The sequence below is a fragment of the Musa acuminata genome, chromosome BXJ1-7 (assembly GCF_036884655.1).
Source record: "Musa acuminata AAA Group cultivar baxijiao chromosome BXJ1-7, Cavendish_Baxijiao_AAA, whole genome shotgun sequence".
Classification (NCBI taxonomy): domain Eukaryota; kingdom Viridiplantae; phylum Streptophyta; class Magnoliopsida; order Zingiberales; family Musaceae; genus Musa; species Musa acuminata.
Window position 1 is genome coordinate 27,649,155 of NC_088333.1, and position 21,795 is coordinate 27,670,949.

A 21,795-nucleotide genomic window follows, 5' to 3' on the forward strand; every position below is an offset into this window, starting at 1 on the left:
GACTGCTGACTCCAATTTGTCAAACTTAGAAATCACAACTAAACTGTCCGAGACACCGATTCTAGTTCGATTTGAAACCGATGAACAGATTGGATTCCGGTTCAAACGAAACTGCCAATCGTGATCATACATACCTAAGCGGATCTGATGGAGGTGCAGAATTGGACAGCTGCTGGAGTCAGTGTTAGCATGAGCATTAGGCCCCATCAGTCAAAATCATCATCTTTCTTCAACCCGGTCTACTAACACCACTAGATTGATTTGAGATATTCATTACATTTTTTTATTAGCTACAGGATGTGGTATATAAAGAAAGATCTTCAATTGTATGTACAACCAATGAAATTATAGAATGGCTTTGATTCTAACACCGTTCAACTTATGCTACAGGGCTGGTCTTCTTCGTATAACCCTGAAGCCACAAGCCGTCGTATGATGCTGATGATACCAATCATGATAGCGGGCATGGATATCCAGCCATTGCTTTCGTTGCGTCAGAATGCTTTGTGCTTGAACAACCGGAGGGACTTCCTTCGTGATTTGATACTAATTCTCTGAATGCAACTACGTTTGACCCCTTTCCTGCAAGACATAGCCTTTTCAGATCTCAGCCAATTCTTCAAGGTCTTTCTCAGTGTTCCTCATCACACAAGTGTCGAGTCTCAATTCACCGAAAAGATTGGTGGAATACACACATTATAGACAAATTGTTCATCTCTTGACAGACTATATGGATATCTGGTGACATTTCATGACAAAACGTCTTTCTACATGGTGCTTTGTCTTTCTCCATTGATTCCATGATATCTGGTGACATTTGATGACAAATCGTCTTTCTACATGGTGCTTTGTCTTTCTCCATTGATTCCATGATATCTGGTGACATTTCATGACAAATCGTCTTTCTACATGGTGCTTTGTCTTTCTCCATTGATTCCATGATATCTGGTGACATTTCATGACAAATCGTCTTTCTACATGGTGCTTTGTATTTCTCCATTGATTCCATGATATCTGGTGACATTTCATGACAAATCGTCTTTCTACATGGTGCTTTGTCTTTCTCCATTGATTCCATGATATCCGGTGACATTTCATGACAAATCGTCTTTCTACATGGTGCTGTCTTTCTCCATTGATTCCATGATATCTGGTGACATTTCATGACAAATCGTCTTTCTACATGGTGCTTTGTATTTCTCCATTGATTCCATGATATCTGGTGACATTTCATGACAAATCGTCTTTCTACATAGTGCTTTGTCTTTCTCCATTGATTCCATGATATCTGGTGACATTTCATGACAAATCATCTTTCTACATGGTGCTTTGTCTTTCTCCATTGATTCCATGAATCAAATTCATGAAAGCTCAAGACAGCCGAATAAGAGAGTCAAAAAAGAAAATTGGTGTCAACTGATTTGTTTTCCAGCAAATGAAGAAAATAGTATCCAACATAATTATCTCCCGAAATCCATGGCACGATCCTAATCATGTAAGCGCACACCATCCTTCTTCAGATTATTCTCCGAGTGGCAAAAGCATTGATAAAACTGAGTCTGCATTATAAGTAGGATTAACAAGTCACTGGCAGAAATCCTGTAGGCTGAAGCAAGTTAATTAACCCGTCATTAGAAACCGGGGAAGAAGAGGGGACAAAAGGAGCCACAAATAAGCCCAAAGTAGTCACTAACTCACAATTCTGGCCATTAGAATGGACCAAGCTAAAGCCCTTTCGTCAAAGATTTGTTTACATAAAAGGAGAAAAATAAACAGATGCAACTTTCATAGTCACTCGATTTCAAATCTTTATACAGAAACATAATAAGCACATCACACTAAATTTCCATTCGATATGAGCAAAATTAAACTAAAAAAAGAGTCGTTCAGACAGTTATTCAAAGATAGTGAACCTTAAGAACGTTGGAACAAGGTATTTCCAATGATGTTTGGTGGGGAACTTTCACTTTCACTTGGTTCTCACAATCTCTGATCACCCTGTAATGTCATCAGCAGATAATTTGAGCAGTGAATTATAAGAACTTTTAAAAAAAAAGGGTTTACGGGCCTTTATAGTGGTCCACTCTGACCCCATCGCCGTTTTCTGGCAGGTCTTTGCTGCTTAACTTCATCTGTTACAGCTGCGACATCATGCTGCAACTTCAGACTCCTCTCTACTCGTTTTGGAGCAATTGGTTCTTTGAATCTCTCTAGACGTTTTTTCATGTTTGCCAGTGTCTCCAGTATGTGCTTGTTGTAGTATCCCCCACTGGTGTCACTATCTGTGGTGGTTTCTTTGGATTGTTTGTTTTTCTCCTCTAAATGAACCGACAAGATAGGTTTAACTGCCATGGGAATTTGATCCTTTGTTGATGAGCCAACCACTTGGTCATCAGGTTCTTCAATGAGCTGGCCCTCCTCAATTTCATCATCTTCATGATTTTGTGGGATTGATTTCTTGTCCTGGCATTTCTTCATGGTGTGGTCATCTGGGTTGTCTCTATCAAAGTCTCTAACTGCATCCAAACTAACTGCATGTTGATGACTTCTTTTGAGTTTTGAGATACATGAAGCAACCCCTTGCCGACAAGCCCTTTTTCTAGGCCTGGAACTCCTGGCCTTTTTATCTCCTTGATGTTGTGTGTTACTCTGCCTCCCAGTTTTACTTGTATCTAGATTGCCTTGTCTAAGGTGCTACAGCCAGTAAAGATCAACACTTCCATCAGAAAATGCCAAAAAGTGACATTACTGGAATCTAATAGCTAAAGAATGTACAAGAAACATGAGCATTCTCTTAATTATCTCCAGTCTTAATCTAGACAGACAATTTGATGATAAATATCCAATGAAAAGCAAGTCCAAGGAGGTAAGAGATAGAAGCACTATTCTAGTTCAAGATCAATGCCACTAATGTCTGACTATGAGGTATCAGTAGCCTCCATTGATCATTCATTTCCCATGTATCCATGAAGCTAAATCTACAGAGATATGGCTAAGCTTGTAATATCAAAAAATAAAATAAAACAGGTTACAAAGATCCAGCAAAATAAGCTCGATCAATCGCATGCAGAAAATAAAATGAACTGATGACGCACCTGAAAAAAAGAAAATATCTTATATGTTATGACAAAAATATCATCTTCTTAGGAGCATAAATAAAAGTCAAAAAATTGTGTCACTTCCCATAATGTTCCCCACCATTGAAAAAAAAAAAAAAAGCATATGCACATATACTAAGGATGAACTAAAATTTGTCTAATAGAGTCAAAAAGAGAACATCCAGAAAGAAATGAGCTCAGGCATCAGAAAATTGCACAGATGCTTTTAGGAGCCACCACATCTTTATTATGAGATGATTTAACCAAGCTAAGGTACTAGCTTTGGATAGATTAACTAACCAAATGACATTTATTTTTTTAATATTGAACATTCTTAATGATCAAAACTCAAAAGTCTGTTCATAAGAAATTCTATAAAAAGTCCTATGGAAAAGAATTTTTTTAAATACACCTAATCATCTCTAAATCTTAGAATAGAAAGCAGATGCAAGACAAACAATTTCATCTAAAACACCATGACTGACATAGACTTTGTGCAACACAATCAATATCAAAGTATCTTAATACAAGCTAGCTAATCTACTCCATAATACATGACCATATATTCAGTAGCATCCTTTAACCTAGAATCATCAGTAAGTTTCTAATTGCAATACCAGGAATGTCCACTTAAGCACAATAAGTTTGAGACAACATGACAATCTAGAAGGCTTACAATACTGGATTCAAATCTTGACCATAGAGATGGGTTCAGTCCAGTTTTTACAGGTCCAACGGCTGACCTATACGAAAACCACCAGCAAGCGTGCTGCCTAGTACTTGTACTCCACCCTGTCTTTTCCTTCTAATTTTCATTTCTTATTCTCTTTTTCTTCCTATTATTCTGCTGCTATGTTCCTCCTACCTATCGCATCGCTGCCTCCTACCTATCACAGTTGCTCTTCTACGTCCTCTTTTAGCACCTCTCTTTTCCTTTCTGCCAATCCAACCTATACTAAATATACTATGAGCTGGTACCACACCAATCTGATTGCCAAACAGATTCTTTCACTCATGGTTACAAATTTCCATTAAAACAGTTTTTAAATTTCCTAAGAAAAACTGCAGATTTTGTTGTGTGGCATGAGCAACTATATTTTGTAAATGGTCAATCTAACCCAAGCTACTCAAGTTTGTTCCATCATGCATGCTTCTGCAAGATCTTCCATTCATCTTTTACTAACAATATTTTTCTTCAACACAAACAAGAAAACTATAAAATTCTGCTAGTTCACTAGTTTTCTCAATAAGTGACATTAAATAAAAATCTAAACAAAACTAACTAATGTGTAAGGAGAACTAAGATTGAAGTGATCAATGTCTAGTGGAATTATTCTTATAGAGAATGAGTAGATAGAGACACTTGGAAGCAATAGAGCTATTTCTTGTTCATAATAGATTATGGGCAAAAACAAAGAAAACATACTTTGTCAATCACATGATATCACACATGAGCTGACATAGATATGTCTGGAAAACGAAAAAAAGAGCATACGAGATAAAGTATCGATAGTCTAAGAACTTGAAGTTGCATTAGAGAAGACTGACTAAGGCTTTCAATCTCAGTTTGCCATCAGATTTTTTGGAAGAATTATTGCATTTTAAGGAGAGTAGCATGTCCACAGAATTGGGTTTATATTCTAGAAAATCTAAAACTTAGGAAGAATTTGGGGCACTTGCCACTGTTGGACAGGCTAGAAAAATGACACAACATAATCTGACAGAATTTCTTTGTGTAGGAGTTCTGATCCCAGAGATAAATAAATCTTTCTCCCAGTTTGTTGATCTCATGAAACATGTATACAGTATCACTAGCATCAATGTCAAGTTTAATGGTGTATAAGATGACAATGTTGGATTGAGCATTTGAAATAACAATTTTTTTAATCTAGCTCCAGGAAATAATTAGAGTTTGTTGACTACTTTAGATCCAGTGCTGCATGGGAATTGGCCTCCTCCACGTGGGATTAGATTTAGCTCTTAATTTTGATAAAGAAAACTGGTCCATACTTGATTGCTACAGGCAAAAAAGACATCATCTTGCTACCTTCTCAATATCAAATATGTTTTATGGGTGACAAGCTTAAGAGGGTAATGACCACAAAGTACATATTATGAGATGAACTGCCATAATGCATAAGTGTATCATAGAAACAGCTACATCTTTTTTCACTTAGTATGCAATAATTCCTCCAAATTTTGCACTTGAACATGATAACTATGAAAATCAGAAATACATTAATATATTGGACAATCCACATAATCCAGGATGATTTTATTGAAATCCTTTAAATAGAATGACAGTATTGAACTTGATTGTACCTTCAGAGTTCATATAGAAAAAGAAATGAAAGAACTATAAAGATAAAGCAGGCATGAACTTTTTATCTGAATACCAGCCAGAGATTACAAGATGATGTCACACCACATTAAGCCATAAACTTCGAACCAGGGTTTGTCATATCTGTGCCAGTCCATAGTCAAACGGAATCGGACCCGGTCGGTGTTGACATATCAACACACCTTACACTAGGACATACCGTAGTACCAAGATGGTAGCCGACGGGTAGACAAGTGCCGAACAGGCTGACAAACTAATGGCTGTGAGCTGACGGGCTGATGATGGCAAGTGGACGGGCCAGCAGCATGCAGTGGCAGGCGACACGAGGGAGGCAAGCACGAAAGGCAAGAGAAATCATGACAGAGAGGTGGCAAGGAGTAACCCTAATAAGAAAAACAAAAATAAACAAATTGGACTTCCTACTCGCTCCAAGCGATAAGCCAAGCAAGTATTAGACCTGAGTTGTCTGAAAAGAGGTGGTTTGCATCCCAGTTTATGACCAAATTGGCAAATACCGGCTGCAGTGTGCCAGTCCATACGGAATGACAAACCTGGCTTTAAACTACGTGTAATAAAGACTACTATTAGAGTTTGTATAGATAATAGAAAGAGAAAAAGATCAAAGACTGGGCTTTAGGTTTGTTTAACTTTAAATGATTTCAGAACTTCACCAGTTGAAGCCATTCATTGAAAGAAAGGCTTTTCTTGAAAATGCACTTCCTTTTAGCCAGTTTTGTCTACCAAGCATTGTAACTTCTACTTCAGGTGTAAGTCTACTTCTGGAAGGCCACTTTCATCAAAAGAAACATGATAACAAATAAGAAAACTGTTTAGCATTATTCAGACAGCCAAAGAATATCAATATAAGCACTATTTAGCTGAAAGAAATCAATTTAAATGGGTGGTTCCAGGAGAGTTTTAGGAAAACCTAAAAAGACTTATCAGAAAAGATGAAAAAGGGATGATGGGCCTTTGTTTGAGTAGTCATATAGCCCTCAACAGAGGTTAACAGAGAGAAAAGAATCAATGTAGCCAACCTAGATAGTTCATAGTTACAGCTTTCTCTTGTATGATTCTCCAAAGATCAAGCAGTAACAAAGACTTCCTCCTAAGGAGAATGAAATGTCAAATGTATAAGTTACACAATGTGTATGAATGTAAAATTCCTATATCAGCCAAATTAAACAAATGATAGTCAAACCAGCTTGGGCTTAGGAAAGGAACACAAACCAACCTCTAACAATGGTTAATAGTGGCTCCTGCCTCAACATAATGTGACCACTGCAACATGGATGCCACTATTCTGACAACACACTGTATATTGGATGTCAGTAAGAAATTATCTGCTTAGTTCCATTAGCTAAAGTCATTATCAATTTTGTTTTCCCTGTAATCCCATCTAAAATGGGTAAATCAAACCACATTACTACCCATTAAAATGTCGATTTCTTGATTAATGATTTTGGCATGTCCATGCTGAGTTCCAGCATGTTTCATCCATGATGCAAGTTTCATTCAAAGCATGTTCTTAATACCAAAACTAGAATCCAGGATGATAACAATCTGGATTTTTAAAGTAGATTAATGGCATCCAGACAACAGAAAGAAGTCAGATCCAGTTACCTATTTCAAGAGCATGCACTCCTTTATGATCGAGCTAAACTAGTGATTTAAAAAGCGTTAGGCGCCAAGGTCCCAAAGCGCCCGAGGCTCGAGCAAGCACTCTGAAATATTAAAATATAAAAATTATATAATACAATTGATAAAAAGAGATTAACAGTGCTAAAATCTAAATATGATCTATTATATGATAGCAGTAGTTAACAATCTACTGTTAACAATATTTAATCTACTGTTAACAATAGTTAAGAGGGGAGAAAAGAGTCAACAGTGGAAAGTGAGGAAGGAGAGGGCGGGGTGATGGAGAAACTTTTAGAGGATGGCGGTGGTGGAGGAAGCTGCAAACGGCAGCAACAGCAACGGAGGAAGCTTCGAACAACAGCAATGGTGGAGGAAGCTGTAGACGACAGAACTAGCGACAGAGAAAGATTCGGACGGTGGCAGTAGTGACTGTTGAATCCTGAATTTTGATGATGAAATCAATTGATGAATTTATGAACTAATTATGCATTTGAGATAAGTGACGTAGGAGAAACTTCGATCATGAACCATCGAAAGGCAAATCGTTGAAGCAGAAGAATCAGACGTTGGACCGAAGAGCATCATGTCAGAGATTGGATGTCGGGCCGAAGGATTAGTCGACGTGCCGGAGGATGGACTTTGTGCCATGTGTTCAACCATCGAGTCGAAAGGATTGGGTATTACACCAAGAAGATCGGATGTTGTGGGAGGTTAACATGTCGATGGATCGGGCAATACGCCGAAGGAAAAGACAATGCGCCGGAGGTTCGGACGAAGTGTCGGATGAACAAATAAAATGTCGGACAACATGCTGAAGGCTTCATAATTGTAATTAGAGTTGTTGAGTCTTGATCGAAGTCGTTTAGAGTCTAATTGAGTTGGTTTTGGGGCGTAACCATGCCAACTTGATTAGGAGTCTATTGGGCCTGAACCAGGGCTGAATTAGACCTATTGAAAGGTCAGTTCAGTAACCTATAGTTGGGCTGGGTGATGGCACCGCCAAGCTATCAAGCAGTGGTACCGCCCAAGCAGGTGGTGGTACTGCCAGAGCCCTGGTTCCCAAGCTCTGTCAAGCGGTAGTACCGCCCGACACAAGCGATAGTACCACCAGTACCTCGAAAACTCGGGGATTTGAATTTTTGGCTGTATTTTTGAAGTCATTTTGGGTCTATAAATACCCTACTCATGCTTGCTTGATAAAGCAAGAAATGAGCAATAATTCTTGAGGATAAAAGTGTTGCAAACTCTCTTAAAAAAGTATTGAGTCTCTTCCTCCTTGAGTTTAGAAGATATATTGAGGTATGAGATCTTTTGTAAAAGAGGGGTGTGAAGGTTCTCTCCTAAGCCTGTGAAAATGAGAAAGGGTTGTAACAAGGGTAGTTGATCTTTGCCCGTTGAAAATAAGATCAATAGTGAAAGCCAGTGGCCTTGAAAAAAGAGGAATCAGGAGTGGACGTAGGTCTGGACGACCGAACCACTATAATCGGTTTATATTTCTTCTCTTGTCTTGATTTACTATTACATACTGTTTTACTTACTAAGCAATCCTTACTCGCACTTTTTGTTAATCACATTTCCAATATGGATTTATCAATAGAACTTTCAAATCAAAATTTTATTTCAAAAGCACTAATTCAACCACACACCCCCCCCCCCTCCCCCTCCCCCTCCTCCTCCTTAGTGCATTTACGATCCTAACAATTAGTATCAGAGCTTGATTCTCTCAATTGGTTTAACACCCAAGAGAGATTAAATGGCTTTTTCTGACAATCAAGAGGGTCACTCTATCACTCATCCTCCTATGTTTAATGGAACGGACTATACGTATTGGAAAACACAAATGCAAATTTTCTTGCTTTCTATGAATTTTGATTTATGAAAAATTGTTGAGTTTAATTTTCAAAAATCCTCTAAACCAATGAATGAATGAAATGATCTTGAGAAGAAAACATTTTCTTTAAATGCTAAAGCTATGAACATTTTATTTTGTGCTTTAGACAAAAATGAGTTTAATCATGTTTTTACATATGAAACTGTACATGATATTTGGCACACATTTAAAGTTACTCATAAAGGCATAAATAGAGTAAAATAATCTAAGATTAATCTTTTGGTACATAATTACGAATTATTTAAAATGAAGCCAAACGAAACCATTGGTGACATGTACACTTGTTTTATGGATGTTGTCAATGATTTGAAAGCCCTTAGTAAATGTTATACTAATCTTGAATTGGTTAATAAAATTTTAAGATCTCTTCTAAAACGTTGGGATCCAAAGGTAACTATAGTTCAAGAAACAAAGGACTTGAACAATTTTCCTCTTGAAGAACTTATAGGATTATTAATGACCTATGAAATAACTTGCAAGACATATAACGAACAAGAAAAAAACTTTCCAAATAACATGAAGGATATTACACTTAGAACCAAAGAAGATCACTCGAGCGAAAGCTGAAGTAATGATGATGACATAGCACTCTTTACAAAAAGATTTAAAAAGTTTATAAAAAAGAATAAGATTAATTCTACAAAACGAGAATCTAAGAATAAAAAATGAACTTAAAAGGGATACAATAATTTGTTATGAATGCAAAAAGTTAAGGCACTTTAAAAATAAGTGTCCACAACTAAAGAAGCTGCCAAAACAGAAGAAAACATTCAAGGCAACATGAGATGAATCAAGTGCATCAGAAGACGAAGAGAAAACCAATGAAAGATGAAATGACGAATTACGCATTGATGGCCTTCAACTACGAGGTATGTGACTCACTTGAAATCTACTTATCTTATGATGAATTACTTGATACATTTCATAATTTATATGATGAACTTAAAATAATTGGTAAGACATATAAATTGCTAAAAAAGGATCATGTATCTCTCTTTGTAAATTTGATAAATTGAAAAATGAGTATAACAATTGTTTGTTAACATCTTGCACTAAATGTGAAGAGTTAGAGTCATTCAAAAAGAAAAATATATTATTACAACAAACATTAGAAAAATTTAAAATTGAAAACATGATTCTTACTAACAAAGGTTATGCACATAAAAAGGAGGGAATCGACTTTATGAATAGTAACACTCAACAAAAGCTAACAAAATTCATAAAAGGGCCCACACTTAATGTTCTCGCTAAAGATAAATGTAATTTTTGTGGAAGATTTGGTCACTATGCTTATACATGTTCTTTTAAAAAATATGACTTTCATAAATTAGTTTGGGTTCCTAGACGAACCATAAATGATTTGATGCCAAAAGTCAAGAAAGGTAGATCTAACCATGAAGAACCCAAAGTTAAATGGGTACCTAGAACAAACCTATCCTTTTTCAAAGCACATGACCAGATATCCAACACATTTTTCAAAGCTCACTAGCTGAGATGGAGGATATGTCACTTTTGGAGACAACAATAGAAGGATAAAATATTAAATTTAAATCTAATGCTTGCATACCAAATAAGAATAATTCTATGAATGCTTTAAGAAGCAATAACGTTTATCTTGATGAAATTTACTTTTCGATTTTAAACGATGATGTATGGCCTTAGCATATGAGATTAGGTCATGCACTTGTTTCTTGATCTTCCAAGAAACAAAATTTTGTTGCATTATCTACGACCGAGGCTGAATATGTAGCAACAAGTAATTTGGATGAAGAATACCTTGGAAGATTATGGACTTTACTTGAAAAACATCCCTATAAAATATGATAATACTAGTGCAATTTGTTTAACAAAGAACCCTATTCAATACTCTAGAACTAAACATATTGATATTAGACATCATTTAATTAGGGATCATATTAATCATCATGATATATCTTCATATTTCATTGACACAAAACATCAACTAGTAGATATTTTTGCTAAACCATTGAATGAGGAACAATTCGATTTTATTAAAAGAGAATTAGGCATGTTGAATCCTTCAAATACATGAATTCTTCTCATATGATTTTTTTTAGGGATTCATTCAAATGGATCATTATCTTAATTTCTTGTTGTTTATGTATTCATGACTTGTATACCCCATCATCAAATTGATCTCTCACGACTTGAACTTATTTTTTATATTAATATCCTTATGTGATATCAAAATAGTTGTACAATTGACACATTGATGTAAATGAAGAGAAATAGCACCATGAATCCATGATATCCTTGATATCCTTCTCTTCTTTTTGATGATGACAAAAGGGGAGAGAGAAGTAGTAGCTTGCACATTTCAAAGAGAAGTAAAAATTTGCACATTTCTCTTTTTTGTTAATGACAAAGGGAGAGAAGTCGACTATACTCTTTGATGACATGAAAAAATTATGATGTTTTAACTTATGATATTTTAACTTATGATGATGATGTTTTGTGTAATGATTATTTTGACATGTTGACTAAAACGATGTAAATCACTATAATTTATGATTAAAATTGTTTCGACTTGAATTCAAAGAGTGGCATTGAAAGGTTATCATTTTTTGAATTCGAGTTCATTTCAAAATGACATATAGACAATAGGAGTTTAGTTAAAACTCCATCATCAATTGGATGTCATCATTAAAAAAGGGGAGATTGTTGAATCCCGAATTTTGATGATAAAATCAATTGATGAATTTATGGACTAATATACGTTTGAGATAAGTGACACAGGAGAAACTTCGATCATGAACCATCGAAAGGCAAATTGTTGAAGCACGAAAATCAGACATTGGGCCGGAGAGCATCATATCCAAGATTGGACATCGGGACGGAGGATTGGTCGACATGCCGGAGGATGGACTTCGTGCAATGAGTTCGGGCATCGGGGAGGAAGGATTGGGTATTGCGCCAAGAAGATCGGATGTTATAAGAGGTCAACATGTCGATGGATCAGGCAATACGCCGAAGGAAAAGACGATATGTTGGAGTTTCGGACGAAGTGCCTGATGAACATATGATATACCGGACAACGTGCTGAAGGCTTCATGATTGTAATTAGAGTTGATGAGTCTTGATCGAAGTCGTTTAGAGTCTAATTGAATTGGTTTTGGGGCCTAACCATGCCAACTTGATTAGGAGTATATTACGCCTGAACCAAGACTAAATTAGGCCTGTTGAAAGGTCAATTCAATAACTAGAGTTGGGCTGGGTGGTGGTACCGCTAGAGCCTAGGTTCCCAAGCTATCAAGCGATCGTACCGCTTAGGCAAGCGGTGGTATTGCTAGACTGTTAGGCGGTAGTACTGCCTAGGAAAGCGGTGGTACCGCTAGAGCCCTAGTTCCCAAGCTTTGTCAAGCGGTAGTACCTACCGCCCGACGTAGGCGGTAGTACCGCCAGTACCCCGAAAACCCAAGGATTTGAATTTTTTGCTTTATTTTTGAAGTCATTTGAGGTCTATAAATGCCTCACTCATGCTTGCTTAATGAAGCAAGAAAGGAGTAAGAATTCTTAAGGATAAAAGTGTTGTAAACTCTCTTGAACAAATGTTGAGTTTCTTCCTTCTTGAGTTTAGAGGATATACTAAGGAGGTGTGAGGTCTTTTGTAAAAGAAGAGTGTGAAGGTTCTCTCCTAAGCCTGTGAAAAGGAAAAAGGGTTATAACAAGGATAGTTGATCTTTGCCCGTTGAAAAGAATATCAATAGTGAAAGCCGATGGCCTCGAGGGGAGAGGACATTGTGGGCATTTTTTCTCTTAGTGCCTTTACGATCCTAATAGTGGTTTTACGATCCTAATAGTGGCAACGGCGACGAAAGATGCAAACGATGACATCGTGGGCAAAGGAAGCTTCAGATGTGTCCGTTAGTAGCAGAAGAAGCTAAGGTCCTCTCCCCCGATGGTGGAAGGAGCTGTATATGGAAGCTTCAGATGGGGAAATTACACACGAAAGCTACACCTCCGGACTCGTATGTTGGCAGCAAAGGAAGCGTTGGTCCTGTGCATCGGCAATGGAGGGAGCGATAGAGACGCGATGAACGCAGAGGTTGCGCTAGGGTTGCTCAAGGCCGTGCGAGGGGATGCGATGGGTGGGTTTTGCAACTAAGGTAACTTTATGTAGCTTAATTCAATCGAACCAACTAGCTATTGTTGAACCAAATCATAGGAGCTAGGTTTCAATCAGGCGCTTGCCTGAGGCACCCGACGCTTGGGTTTGGGCGAGCGCCCAACTAACGCTTCACTATGAGGTGCTCGAATCTCGCCTCGCCTCACCTGAGCGACTATTTAAACCACTGAGCCAAACTCAATCTTAACTCCAAAAAATTTGAGCTAAACTAAACCTGCTTATGATTTACTGATTTAAAAGACTGCTGACGACTTAAACCTGATATAAACATATGCATGAGGCTAATCTTGTCAATAACTCAACAAAAAGAGTCAAAATCTCATCTTTCTTTTATTCAATGTATAAGTAACTTTCTCTACAGGAAACTAATTCCATCAACTAGTATGAACTATATAACTATCATGCATATACTACCTACCTATTTGATTTTCAAGCTTTGCCAATCCAAATAAAATTTTTAAAAGTGATTTATTCATTTCAAACTCATCCACAACAAACAAATTCTATTGAGTTATGCCTCAAGCTGAGAACAACTTGCTTATTCATCCAACAGCTATATCACAAGTATAAACTGTCTCTTTAAGGAACAAATATTTTGAAAACAAGATCTGCTAATTTACTGGCACCAAAGAATCATAGAGTGGGTTCTCTAAAAATTTTTCAACAAGAGCAACGAATTAAAAAGACTGAGATTAAAGATGACAATTGACAACATCTTACATATTTAAAGCAAGCTGTGGAACAATATCTGTTCCTAGGCATACCAAAAAAGCTACAACCAATGAAGGGAAGGGTATAAAAAGATAATAGATTATTACTTTCTACAAAAAAACATATATAGGCAAAAACTTCATCATTCAGTTTTAAGGTCCAGAACTAATCAGAATTATCAAACGCACAAATTACTATCACAACAAGGAACAAATAACAATTGAAAGTAATCAGAAAAAAAAATGTCAAAGGATGCATAATATACATGTACTTATAATTACTTGTCTGGCGAGTCTGAAATAAAAAAACACTAGATGAGAAGGAAGATTGCTAGTGTGAGATACACAGTAACATCACTATCTGAGGTCGCAAGAGGATATAATAATGGTCAAAGCATAGTCAGAAAATAACTGGAGGTACACTTTGATGGTTGTCTTAAGGGATATTTATTATTTTTTATATTTAGTGCAAATATAGTGTCATCATTCAATTTGGATAACCACGTAGGGAATATATTAGATTATAGGTCATGGATGACTACATTTTGATGATAAAACCTCCACTAAGTTAAAGATTAGTTTATTGCGGTCAATATTTTCATTCCCGTCTACTTCTCTAATTGTCCTTCATGTTGATCATAACTATAAGCTTTATATTATTCTCAGGATGATGACATAACATGCAGGAAAGGTGGCTTACAAGTACAGTAGTTTGCTATGAGCAATAAATAACTAGAAGAAAAAATTATTGCTCTTACAGCAATTTCAATAACTATGCCATGATAGTAATCTTTTAACAGTGCTAATATCAACCATAGGATTAAAATTTGAATCCTGTACCAATACCATTCGACAACCAGACCGGTATAGTACCAACACCAGTATGAAGTGTCAGTGTCGGTTGGTACTAGTCTATACTGACAAAGACTACCAGAGGAGAAAAAGGAGCCAGAGAGGTACCATGCAGCAAAGGAGAGTCAATGTGAGACTGTAAGCTTCCACCCGGTATAGCTAAAAATTAGCAAGCTTACTGCCCGATAAACCAAGTGTGATAAACTTACAGGGGAAAAAACCCTGTTTCAAACTGGTCCGAGTGAAATTGCTCAGTTCACATACTGTTTCAACTATCAGAACAATAAAAACCGGACCATACTAACCAGTATGCCGAGATTTGGATACATGATCCCAATGACATTCAAGATAGTTATAGACTTATAGCTGACAAAGATCCAAACTTTTGGTAGCAAGCTCTTGGAATCGAATTATGCCTTCATCTTAAATTACTTCACTCAATCAAATTTTTCAAAAAGTTAAATTAATTTCAAGGTGCTAAATAATTTAGTTTGTGAAGATCTTGATTATTGGTAACAAGATCTTCGGAGTAAATCACACCATTACATTTAGTTACTGACATAATTCTTGAATGTACTGGCTTGACTTAGATGATAAAGACCTTGAAAGCAAGATCCCAAGAACAAATCCTACCTTCACCTTAGATATCCTACCAGTTTTTCTTACAAAGTCTAGCGGTCTGCATTATCCAATAAACAACGTTTCAAAACTCGGTTTGGTATTGATACTAGTCCTTGGATGGGACCAGATGGCAGTGATATCACAATGTGTGCCAATATGCCCCCATGCCAACAGGTACAGGCTTGGCTAGGGGAGAATTGTATGGCAGAGAAAAAGAGAAAGAAATGGGGAGGAGGCAAACAAGGATGCGGCGGAGGAGGAGCGGATGATGCATACACCAATATGAGACGAAGGAGACGATGGCGACTCAACTGGGAGGAGACAATGATGACAATGCAGAGAGGAGGAATAAGAGAGAGAGAGAAAGAGACAGGACCAGAGAGAAAGTGAGAAGAAAAAAAGGAAAATATTTGAGTTGTTATTGCCAAAAATTGAAAAAATTCCAATACCAAGTAGTAAGACTGCCATTCAATCTGATAGCATTAAGCCCAGTATGGTGAACTTACCGGATGGTATACCTATACCGAACCAAATTGGGGAAGACCACTTGATATATGTCTCGACCGGTAAATATAAGCTCATACCATTTTTAAACCATGCTCATAACAAATTCTACAATTATAAAGAGGCGCTCTAATGTTTATGGTGTAAGTCATCATCTACAGTAATTTAAAAAGCGCTAGGTGCCAAAAGGCGTCAAGGTCCAAAGACGCCCGAAGCGCTAGGCGCTCGCCTAGGCACTCGCACGAGCGAAGCGAGACGCTAAAATATAAAAATATATAATATAATTAATAAATATAATTATTTAAATAAAAATATGATATTAAATTAAAAAAATCTTATAAAATCACAATATCACATTAAAAAAAATCTCAAAATTCAAAACAATAACAATAATTTTAAATAAATAAAAATTAATAGTATTAAAATCAAAATAATATATTATTAATCTAATAAATAAAAAAATATTGTTACTAGTATACAGTTAATAGTATACTATTAATATGCTGTTAACAATATACTATCGAGTCGATGTGAGAAGAGGTAGCAGCGAGCAACGGCAGCAGGAGCGGGAGCGAGAGAGGCGAGCGGTAATAGTGGCAGCGGCAACGGTAGCAGCGAGAAGCGACGAGCGACGATAGTGGCAACGGTAACGGGAGCGAGAGCAACGAGTGACGATAGTGGCAGCGGCAGCGATAGGAGCGAGCAGCGGTAGCGACAGCGGGAGCAGTGATAGTGGTAGTAGTAGCAACGACAGCAGTAGCAGCGATAGTGATAGCAGTAGCAGTGATCAGCGGGATCAGCGGGAGAGGGAGCGGCAAGCGGCGACAGTGGCAGCGGTAGCAGCGAGCAGCGACAACGGGAGCGATAGCAGCGAGCAGGGCTAGGGTTGGGAAGTCGCGAGAGGAAGGCTGATATTGGTGCTTTAGTTGGTTCGATTGAACCAACTAAAGCACTGGAGACCGAACCAGACCTAAAACGCTAGTTCGGTCGCCTGGTTTAACCTGGGCGCACGCCCGGCGCTTGGGCTCGGGCGAGCGCCCAGGCACCTCTTTGAAGTGCGCTGCCTAGAAATGAAGCAAGGCGCTCGGGCCTCGCCTTGCCTCGGCCGAGCGCCTAGACGAGCGCCCGAGTGCCTATTGAAATCACTGATCATTTATCATGAACTTGGAGCTTAGTCAATAAATTGTTTGCGGCCACTTTTTGAACCTTCAACTAGAATTAAGATCACATATAAACATTGGTCTATATCACCATCCATTATTTGGATCTAACCCACTATTTGTATCATCCTCTATGCGACGTACACTTACAGTCTAACATTGGTTGGAACGGATTATTCCATGTATGACAAAGATTGTCATTTCCATCATAATAGTGGAATAAAGGTTTGGTTAGAAACTATATAGTCTCAACTAAGGATTTAAATCTTGGTTTGGTACTAGTGTGGTAATCTAAATTGAATCAATATGATTCCTAATATACATACCAAGCAGTATAACCCAAAAGAAAGATAAAAGAATAATAGCAACAACTACCAAACCATTATGGTCTGTAACTGGACCATGGTCGGACCAGTGAATACAAGTTAGTGCAATGCAACTCACATTGACAAAAACATGTAGTTTCAACCACTTACCATAATAAAGGTCATAATAATAAAGTGGGTACTCTCAATCTCCTTGGTTTCAACCACTTACCATAATAAAGGTCATAATAATAAAGTGGGTACTCTCAATCTCCTCGGTTTATTATCTTTTAATTTTACTTACCAAAAAAAAAAGGTCATAATAAAAATCACTGACTCCAATTCTTAGCTCGAATAATTGTGGATCATAATCGAGACTGAGGATGTACAATTTAATTTCCCCATGATCTAATAGGTCATACTAGAATCATCCTATAACAAAGAACAATATTCGAATCAGGCCATCTCAAACAATAGTATCAGTTTTTTATGGAAGGTCCAGTCCAAGATGCTTCCACCATTGACATGAGTCAATTTTGTCATCCATACCAAATTCCTTGCTTAAAAACCTTCCTTGACTTGTGTTACAATCAAGGATTCCTGTACTATGGACCCGAGTCAAATTATATTGCACCAACGAAATATCAGCCTGACCAATGTGAGAGGTGTCAACACATAGGTAGTCCAACTTTGACCTTTGATGGCCAACATAAGAGTATCTCAACTGGCACAACGTTATAACAAGTCATGCCCTAAGGATATTGGTAATGCCCATCTGCCACGGCACATGAAATGCTAATCCTTGATCACCCTCCAAGTCCTAAAGTGCCTGAGACCTTCACCTTGCCAAAGATCATCCATCACATCCAATTCACTAAAGACTTAGTGTATGGATTAGTTCAATAGTGATCAACTAGGTAAATGTTGTCCTTAGTTGTTCTGCTCTTTATTTCTTTCCTCTCACTTCTTTTTCCCCCAAGTAATATCAGCACAACGCAAAGAAAAATCGGTATGCCATGTCTAGAATATAACCAAAGGGACAGTATTAGTATAAAATCTAAATGGTGAAAATCATAAGAAGAAAAGAATAATTTGCCCACAAAAAATAGCAGGATTGCAAATCGACAAAAGTTAGAAAGACAATTACCCACATTAATTAGCAGGAATGCAACTCCACAAGAGCAGAATTAAGGAATCCTATTTCCCCTTTTGTATGAACACTCAGACAGGAAAACCAGAAATAAAATGAGAGGTGGTAAACAATGTCAGCAAATTAACATGAAAATGAAAAACACAATTCAAAAAATATCCAGAATGATCTTAACAGCAGCTTAAATGATATATTGCTCCACTCCAGTGTTTGGCATGCAAAATTTAAAAAGAAATTATCATGAAAAAAAGAAAAAAGGTTTTGAGTTGCATATGGAGTTTATTGCAATCTTATAAAACAATAGGAACACAATGGTACTGCAGTATTGTTTCAGTTTTCTTAACTGGAAGGGCACAAAATGTAAGAGCAGCAAGGAGATCAGAAGGATCAAATCACAGAGGACCATGAGGTTGCAGAAGTCAACTAGGACTTCTACACTTAAACAAGTGGTAAGTGGACAGTTTCTTGTGAATCAATGAGTTCACAATTTGAAATACCTTAATTAATAAAACAGCATAATGATGAAAACAAGATGGGGGATGACATATGAAGATTTTGTTAATCTACAGTGTGTGGGGAGTTCATTACTAGATACACGACCACTGCAACACAATAATGAAAAACAGGACCCAGGTTTTCTGTCTCAGCAGGCATGTGACTGTTCCACAGCATAGTCAGATACCTTGCAAAAACCATCCATGTAATATTTGCTAACAGGATAATCAGAATCTGAAAAAAGATATACAAGCAGAAAACATATCTAAGTGTAATATGTTTGCAGCAATCAATAATAATACAGTACAATTATTACATTAGATACTGCCACTGAAAATAAAACTGACCAATGTTGATCAAAGACATGACTTGACATACTAGTGGTCATAATATTCCAGACCAACTTTTTCACTAATGAAAAAAATTCAACACAGCCTAGCTATTTATGGTGATTAGAAAGAGTTGCTCAGAAAGGCAACTAGTTAGTTAGGGAACATCACAAGATGAGTTATCTATCAGACAGCTTTCTTGCTTTTATTTACCAGTCAATAAACACTGAAAAACAGCATACCCAGTGCACGAGACTCCCGCCAATGCGGGGTCTAGGGAGGGTCAGCCTTACCTTTAAACCAGTCGATAAACACTCATGAATAAAAGATACACATATATAATACATATAAACACACCCACAGATGCAGAAGTGTATACACACATAATACGGGTCTCTCGATGACCACTGCAAACATCACTTATTTTCTTCAAAATAATAAGGCATGAAACATCTACCATCCACTGTCCTAACACTTTTTCTTATGACAACCCTATTGAGCCTGAGATTTATTCACATCTATCATTTTCTTTTAAATATCAAACACATATAAAGAGTTACTTCTATAAAGATGGACTCATGGACATACAAAAACCAGCAATAAATCAAATCATAGTTGAGCTGCCTGAGAAGTAGTAAAGATCTGCATATCCCTAATGATTTCCTGTGCTTTGTATAAAGTCAACATCAGTAGCAAGATTCTACTACTGTACAACAAAACTTTAATATCAGACCATGAATAATTATGTGACTGTCTCAACTTTCGACATAACTAAGTACATTTCTGCTTCTCTCAAGTCAACATAATTTAAAGGATAAAAGCTACTAAGGAAAAAAATTTTATAATAAAAGTTAAGAAACTCATCAACTCCAAATTCCTAACTGTATTTATAATCAGGACTATAAACATGGTGATCATTTTATAGTAGGAAGACAATCCTCAAAACAAAAGATAAAAAGATCAAATTGTAAATGTCTAATCAAATTAACAAATATAGCATAAACCTATTGCATGAAGTCCTCATCCACAATGCCACATTTAGAGATCTAAAAAATAAATGTAATATAAATAGAATCATTCTCGTGCAGTAAAAAAAGTAAAACTTTATACTTTGTGTTTTAACAGCTAGCTCAATAATAAATTGACACACCAAAATTCACTGAGTGCAGATGATTTTTACACATTCTTTTTCGAGAAATAAAAAAACTTGAGCAAGAACATGATATTTTATATCTCAAGGAAATCAGCTTAAAAAAAGCATATTCATAAGTTTTTATGGTTTGATGATCTTACTATAGCACTTTAAACCTGCAATTATTCTTTACCTTCTCAAAAGTGCATAAAGTGTATTTTCTGAAACTAGACACTTATGGCTCAAAAAGCCAAATGAACTTCAGAGATAGATGATCTATGAATTAGTGCGAACAAAAGCAACTCCCACAACATACACATATTCACAGACAAGGAAACGGAACCAATTTTGAGCTCTCCCTTTCAGTTCCTATTGATCGTTATAAGCAGAGTGATGTCTCATACCAGATGACTGGTCTGACACAATGTTCAACAAAAACATCTAATTAAGCTATAAACAAGCACATAAAATCAAGTCTGAACCAGAATAACTAATAGCCTTCAGTTACCAATACCAGAAATCATCAAGAAGCAATCAGTATCAACTAAGCATGTCAGGCTGACAGAAAAAAACAATAGACAACCAGCATCAAGGATTTATTGCAAATGCTTAAATGTATGCTAAAACAATCTGAAGCGATGACAATAAAATAAACATGTAGCAAAACGAATGATCAGGTATATCATAAAGACATATGACGATAGATTATAGTTCTAACCATTGCCATAACATCAAATTTTATACAAGCAAGATGAGTCAATTTCAGAAAACAAAACTAGAATTAAAGTTGGCCATAAATCAGCTAAGAAGTAATTTTCAATTATTAATACAAACTCACGACAGGAAATCAAGAAACTTGTTATCAGAATGGAAAAGCCGTAACAAGTGGCAACATCTAATGCAAAATTCTAATGTTGGTTTTAAATTTCATGGTTTATGCCTCTGGTCCATATCAACGGATGATGTACTAGCAATATCAAACATATAGTGCTAACATTTCTTTTTAGTTTGTTGTATTGGTGTACCAAGATGCACCATAGGTACCAATCTGATAGATTTCGAATTCAGGCACCAACACTGGTATTTTTAAACCTTGATTATGACATTTTAAAGAAAGAATAATAATTCTACTTGACGGACCAAGTGATCTCTAATTCCCTCTGAACTTGCTAAATTTTTTTTTCCAAAAGAAAGACATAACTCCCTAATCAAATAACACCTCATATGCATCAAGTGAATGCCTAGATGACTAAAATAACTTCTAAAAAAAGCAAAAAGAAATTTCATTGGTCATCACCCATCATATTAAAAGATTAATAGCTTCAAGGTTAAGGCTGCAATCACAGTTGTCATAGCTCAAAAGCTGGTTCAGACTTGCATCCTGAAAATTTTCAGGCTTGAAATGTGGAGAGCTTTAAG

General features: G+C 36.6%; 1 protein-coding gene across 4 annotated transcripts in view; it reads right to left on the minus strand.

Annotated features, from left to right (window-relative positions):
- Window positions 1-1,393: 1,393 nt before the first annotated feature.
- The window catches only part of LOC103992030 (FIP1[V]-like protein), a 44,184-nt gene continuing 23,782 nt past the window's right edge, over window positions 1,394-21,795 (minus strand). For 3 of the 4 annotated variants that reach the window (XM_065192317.1, XM_065192316.1, XM_065192318.1), the window contains one exon: window positions 1,684-2,694. In XM_065192317.1, coding sequence (XP_065048389.1) covers window positions 2,071-2,694 — 624 coding nt within the window. In that variant the 3' untranslated portion in view covers window positions 1,684-2,070. Of the gene's footprint in view, window positions 1,560-1,683; window positions 2,695-21,795 lie in introns of those variants that run through there. The other variant, XR_010515134.1, reaches the window with a different exon arrangement.